Below are 6,916 nucleotides of genomic sequence, written 5' to 3'. Positions count from 1 at the left end.
GCAGTGAGGCATAAACTAGGGTAGAAGCGGCCAAAGCACAAGCCCTAGAACCCGAATCCGTTACAATAACAAAAGGACAGACAATGAAATATGGGCTATTTTGAAGTCGCAAATGTGAGATATAAAGTCAGAATTCTGAGTTATAAGTTGGAATTCTGAGATCCCATAGCGTGTTTTTTTTTTTACTCCCTGGTGGAAACAGGCTTTCATAGTTACATGTGTTCTTGTGTAGATTATCTATGTGGAGAACAGTGACAAGAACACATCGAATTGTTCCCATATGTGAAGGAAAATGTAAAGAGCCTGAAAACCTTGAACATTTAAGTTAGCATGTTTTATATTCTTGATATACTTTATATTTCTTACAGGAGAGTTAACAAATCGTTACAAAAAACACCAGCTGATGTCCACCAGTGGAATTAACATTAATATACTGTAAGGTAGTGTTACTTGGGAGTGTTAATCTACAATTAAAAGAAACACATGGCATTTATAGCTCTAAAGAGGTTAACATGTACGTCTGTAACAGATCTTTTCAGTTCACTGCTGTTTCTCTGACTTGGTGAGCCTTTGGAATTTTAAAACAGTGTTTTGCTTGCCTCTCATGTGGTCTGTGTACCAGTCCATTAAGAGCCGCACCATCACTGTGGCGTGTATGGTCCTACACAACTACACAGCTATCTACTGGAGTCGTCTTCTGTCCGTTGCAGTTGAGAACGGATTTATTACGGAGCTGCGGAGAACTTTCTGCGGCAAATATCACTGCAGAACTTACCCGTGCACAACACCGAGGATAAAAAGAAATACTACAGGGTTGCCCATAAGAGGGAAAAAAGTGAAATAAATTGTTCAAACAATTACAACACTCCTTCTCATGTCTCATGTTATTTTTCTTGCATAAGAACAGTGGGATTTTTCAACTGTATCGTTCCCCAACTGGTTAAATAATAATAATAATAACAGTAACGGTGATCATTCTTGACCGTGGCCGAGTGTTTCTAGGTCTTCAAATAATTTACAATGTAGAAGTACAGTACGGCTGCTCTTCATCAAGAGCCGAGACAACAGAAACAGACTTCAAACTCAAACGAATTACTTCTTGAGTGTTAATGACTGTCTTTAAAAAGATGAGAACCGGTGAGGAAAAGTCTTTGGAAAAGAGGAAATGACCGCTGACAGTGAACAGAACTCCAGCTCAGCTGCAGACAAGCGCTCCTCATTAGTATAGTGTTGAGTACCCCCACTTGTTGCGCGGGACACCGGTGTATGTTTCTGTGACAGGGCGCTGGTTTATTTTTTTTAATTGTTGAATCATATTAAAATGTTTAACTGAAAAGTGTATTGCTGTAGACCAGGATGGCTGAGTGGTTAAGGTGTTGGACTTAAGATCCAATGGACAAATGTCCATGTGGGTTCAAACCCGACTCCTGTGAATTTTTTGAAGTGACAGATCACTTTGAAGATTTACACTCTATTAAATTGTCAATTTTCAGTTCTTTTTAACTCCCTGGGATAACTGAACTCTCACTATCGCATACTGAAGGGTTTACATGCATTAGCTGTGATACAGCTCTTAAATAAGACAGAATTAAACAGTTTGTTCTGTCTCTCATGGTGATCCTCTTTTCGATCCAAATGAAATGTTTAATATGATCCCTCTAGAGAAAAAAAAAGGAGTCCGTTTCCGCCTGGAATGATTGATGCCCCATCAAACTTTTTGTAATATCCCCGGAAGTTTATGCAGTAGAATCCTCATGGCTTAAATTCAAGGTAAACAAGACTAAGGAAACGAGTTGGAAACTTCATGTCGAATTGGGATTTAAATCGCCCAGAACATTGCACAACATTGTGTAGTGTGTGTGAGGAAAGAACTCCTAACATCCCTTAGATAGCTCAGATGGTAGAGTGGAGGACTGTAGTGAGAACGGTGTGGAATCCATAGGTTGCTGGTTCGACTCCAGCTCGAAGGAAGGTGCCGTTTGTGTACTCTAATCAAAGAGTATAAATAACTTTCACTCAGACGTTGATCAGAAGCTCAATAAACGAGGAAGCAGAGGCTCCTGTTCCAAATTCCTCTCACGACTGATGGTCTTGTTCTGACTGAGATCGATCTAAATTGGTACAAGGTATTTTAACAAATCTGGTCTTTGAATTCAGGGACTGCTCTGTCTGCTTTGTAATTCAAAACATAGATACAAATGTCAAGTTTTTTGTGATAAAAAGCATTCTCTGTTTTCAAAAGTTAGGTACTAAATTGACTTTATGATTTGGTTTTGATTTTGAATCGTTATATTATTAAGTTTGTGCTTTCTCTGTTTTTATCGTATTGTGAACTTAGTTTTTAAACAAATGCTTTCAAAGGGACACAGGGCACACAGTACAAGCTACTGTGCACTTTTGGGAGTATAACAGGTTCGATATAAAACTGCTAAAATGTAAAAGAGGAAAATACCCCAGACTGCGTGTGAAGCCCTCCTTGAGGTAGGCTGTTGTTTTATTGTCCAGCCGGACTGTGTCCCTCCAGAAGCAGGTCTGGGGGCTCCTGTCTGACACTCTTGGGGTTCATGTAGACCTGCTGGACTGTGTCCCTCCAGGAGCAGGTCTGGGGGCTCCTGTCTGACACTGTTGGTGTCCGGTCTGACCTGCTGGACTCTGTACCTCCTGTTCACTTTGGGGTCCTAATGATTTGCCAGTGAGCTTTAGTGGTCTGGATCTGTATAATGTGAAGAATGTAACTGGTGCCTCCTGCCTCTCTCACTCATTCTGACACAGGGGGCGCTATTTTTGTGAAACAAAGTTTTGTAGTGAAAACAGATCCGTGTAGACCGGCACAAGAGCTTCCCCTCTGTGGGTGATCGTGGTGAAAAGTCTCTCCCTTGTCACAGGTTTTAACTACAGACGGTGATAAAGACGCCGAGAGCAGCTCCATTCAGCCCCAACGTGTCCATTTCGTCTCTCAGTTTGCCATACTGTCACTCACACACATACACACATACATCTGTCACACACTGGATCACACACACACATCTGTCACACTGTCACACACTGGTTCACTCACACACACATCTGTCACACACTGGGCCTCTCACACACACCCACACACACATCTGTCACACTCACTGTCACACACTGGGTCACACACACACATCTGTCATACACTAAGACTGTTACAGTGACACATACACTCACTGTCACACACTGAGTCACACTCACACACACACTGACACAGTCGGACACACCGATGGACACTCATTCACACCAACAGACACACACACACACTTTCGAACACCCACTGTCAGACACACACTGATGGACACGGACACACACTGTCAGACATGGACAAACAACAGGACCATTTTCCCAAGCAGCCAATTCAGTAACTCAACAGCACATCTGTAGACTGTAGGAGGAAACCTAGAGGCACCTGCAGGGAAACCCTGGGGGGGACATGCAAACTCCACACAGGCAGACCTCAGGTGTGGAACTGAACCCTGGCTCCAGCCCTCTGATTCTAAACATTTCAGTTTGTCTGGTAAGTGTGGAAACATGTAGCCCATAATAATTTGTTTTCCTGTCTCGGGTCAGTATATACCTGAAGGGCCCTGGTGATTTAAGATGAGGTTTTAATAGAGCTGACTTTATGCTGAAATAAACACAATGAGGGCCCGTAACCACTCGGCGAACTGCAGCCCTCAATGGCAATTAGTCACGATGGCAAACAAGAACAGCAGCTGTGAGTTTGACTGTGAACTTGTATCGTCTAACAGCTTTTATTTCCATTACAAAATAATACAGATTCACACAGAGATCCTTCAGACGCATAAACGAACACAACGCCGTTTTGGTTTTATGGTGTAGAGAAGGAACTCTCTTGCCCGGGTTCATTGCGAGGAACTGCTCAGCCCCAGAAGCTGCAGGGATTTCAAAGTGGCAGCTGTGATTTTTCCCCATTTATAAAGATGAGCAGTTACCCACAACAAGCACAGAAGGGAGTAGTTACCATATTGGGCAGTCAGGTATGAACCAACGATATCGCAGGACAAAGACAGCTTATTTACAGCCCCAGATATCCACTCCCCACTCGTCCTTGAACATCATTTTTAAGTCCGGCGCCGCCAATCTTATCTGGCAACTTCTGTCGCTCTTCAGGCAGTTTCTCTGCCCAGCAGCTGCGAAGAGCTCCAATATGATCGTCACCCTTTCCTTCAATATATAGGGAACATTCGTGGCAACAGTATACGAGGAAGTGTTATGCACTTTAAGGGGCTGCAATGGTTGAACGTCATCTTCAAGAGTTGTCGTGTTTTTTTCCATTCATGGTTGTGGAACTTCTCTGTTTGAGGTAGCGAGTAAGATAAGAAAGTCACAGGTTCCTTAGCAGCGGAGTCAGCAAATTGTTCTAATAAAACCCAACCACCGGCTCATGTCCAGCAGCGTTAGGGGTTTTGTTCCTTACAGAGAATTTGCACTAATGAGGCAATGTTCAGATTACCAACGAGGTCCTGGCACAAGCTCAGAGGGAGAGGAGGCGTCAATGTGACACGAAAAACACTAAAACAGCACCCAAGTGAGAATCAACTTGTGTCCTAATAAAAAGGATCTTATTCGGAATTAAACCCTCCATCCTACAACACGAATCCCCGCAAATGACTGGGGTTTCTATTAAAGGGGATCACCAGGCAGGAGAGAACGTTTTTAGCCTGAGGATTCCACACTACAGGAAACCCGAATTTCCTAAAACAAACAGGAGAGCCTATATATGCTGAATTGTCAACGTGTGTTATGTCACAAGGCTTAACTGCTATATATTCCTGGCAGTTACAAAAACAGTGAGGAACCTGCTTGACTGCTCTTCATGTGCACAGCCAATGTTATGGACGAGTTTTAGAGACCTTACTGTATAAAAAGACCACTCTTTGCAATACTTCTTTGAGTCTGGCCTGCAAGAGCAAGGCTCCTATATGTATATGTAATAAAGAAGTCTTCTGCTACAGGGACACCCGAACGGCTGCCATTTGCTTGGCACAACAGTTCTAACAAGAAAAGTTACAGCTGCCCTTTTATACACTCACTGGATAAGGAATACGAAGAGCTTAAGTCTCAAAAAGAAAAAGAAAAAAAAAACTTAAATCTGGATTCATTTCTATTGGTTAAGCAATCTTCTACTGTACTCAGAAGTACTCTGCGTAAGCGAGCTACTGCATATCAGTGTTTTCTAAAAGCAGGTAGTTCTAATTGGCCTTGTTCACAAAATAATTCTTAAAACAAGCCTCCTTTGTGTCTGCAGGCCCCGAGTCGTATCAGCAGCCGATACTTTAATGGTGCAGCTGGCGTTTTGAACACGCTGTACACAGAGAGAATTTTTAACTCTAGCCCCATGTCTGCCCGCCCTATTTTTCCTCTCGCTGCTGCCTTTTTAAAAGGCTCATCTAACTGGATGAGCCTGGGGATGAAAACGTGGATGCGCCTGTGCCTCCTTGAGTCGGCTGCATAGCCAAAACGAACAGCCTCTCTCCCGTGTGCGTGCGCTGGTGCTTCTTTAAGTTGCTTAACTGAGCAAAACTCTTCCCGCACTGGCTGCAGCAGAACGGCCTCTCTCCTGTGTGAATGCGCTGGTGAGCTCTTAAGGTACTTAAGCCACTAAAACTCTTCCCGCACTGGCTGCAGCAGAACGGCCTCTCTCCTGTGTGCACGCGCTTCTGAGCACTTAAGGAACTTGAGTCACTAAAACTCTTCCCACACTGACTGCAGCTGAATGGCCTCTCTCCCGTGTGGATGCGCTGGTGTATCTTTAAGCTGCTCGACTGAGTAAAACTCCTCCCGCACTGGCTGCAGCAGAATGGCCTCTCTCCCGTGTGCGTGCGCAGGTGTATTTTCAATTGGCTTGACGTCACAAAACTCCTCCCACACTGGCTGCAGCAGAACGGCCTCTCTCCCGTGTGCATGTGCAGGTGCTGTTTCAATTGGCTTGACGTCACAAAACTCCTCCCGCACTAGCTGCAGCAGAATGGCCTCTCTCCTGTGTGCACGCGCAGGTGTCTCTGCAGGTTACTCGACTGACTGAAGCTCCTCCCGCACTGGCTGCAGCAGAACGGCCTCTCTCCCGTGTGCGTGCGCTGGTGAGCACTTAAGGAACATGAGTCACTAAAACTCTTCCCACACTGGCTGCAGCAGAATGGTCTCTCTTCTGTGTGAATGCTCTTGTGAGCTCTTAAGGAACTTGAGTCATTAAAACTCATCCTGCACTGGCTGCAGCAGAACGGCCTCTCTCCCGTGTGCACGCGCTGGTGTCTCTGCAGTTGACTCGACTGACTGAAGCTCCTCCCGCACTGGCTGCAGCAGAATGGTCTCTCTCCCGTGTGCGTGCGCAGGTGCAGTTTCAAATGGCTTGACCTCACAAAACTCCTCCCGCACTGGCTGCAGCAGAATGGTCTCTCTCCTGTGTGAATACGCATGTGAGCACTTAAGGAACTTGAGTCACTAAAACTCTTCCCACACTGGCTGCAGCAGAACGGCCTCTCTCCCGTGTGCGTGCGCAGGTGCAGTTTCAAATGGCTTGACGTCACAAAACTCTTCCCGCACTGGCTGCAGCAGAACGGTCTCTCTCCTGTGTGAATGCGCTTGTGAGCACTTAAGGAACTTGAGCCACTAAAATTCATCCCGCACTGGCTGCAGCAGAAAGGCCTCTCTCCCGTGTGCGCGCGCTGGTGTCTCTGCAGGTATTTCTCTCCCCTGGGGACGTGCTGGTGCGCGCTCAAGGGGCTGAAGCCAGGCTGCGGCTGTCTGTGCTGCGGTGACATCTCCCGCCCTGGGCTCATCTGGTCTCGGTCTTGCTCCTCCCTGTGCCGCCTCTCCTCTGGGTGCTGCAGCTCAGTGCTGCTCTCTACACCAGGGACGTCAGTCTGCTGCTCTGCAG

At 45.7% G+C, this 6,916-nt stretch overlaps 1 protein-coding gene across 1 annotated transcript; it reads right to left on the bottom strand.

Annotated features, from left to right (window-relative positions):
• Positions 1-5,993: 5,993 nt before the first annotated feature.
• On the bottom strand, positions 5,994-6,713 carry LOC148826039 (uncharacterized). The gene has a single exon (XM_088926301.1). It carries the CDS (start codon positions 6,657-6,659, stop codon positions 5,994-5,996), a length of 666 nt encoding a protein of 221 aa, XP_088782427.1. The 5' UTR covers positions 6,660-6,713.
• Positions 6,714-6,916: the final 203 nt, after the last annotated feature.

The sequence above is a fragment of the Atractosteus spatula genome, chromosome 10 (genome assembly GCF_055471065.1).
Source record: "Atractosteus spatula isolate fAtrSpa1 chromosome 10, fAtrSpa1.hap1, whole genome shotgun sequence".
Taxonomy (NCBI): Eukaryota; Metazoa; Chordata; class Actinopteri; order Semionotiformes; family Lepisosteidae; genus Atractosteus; species Atractosteus spatula.
This window is presented reverse-complemented; position numbering and strand designations above follow the sequence as displayed.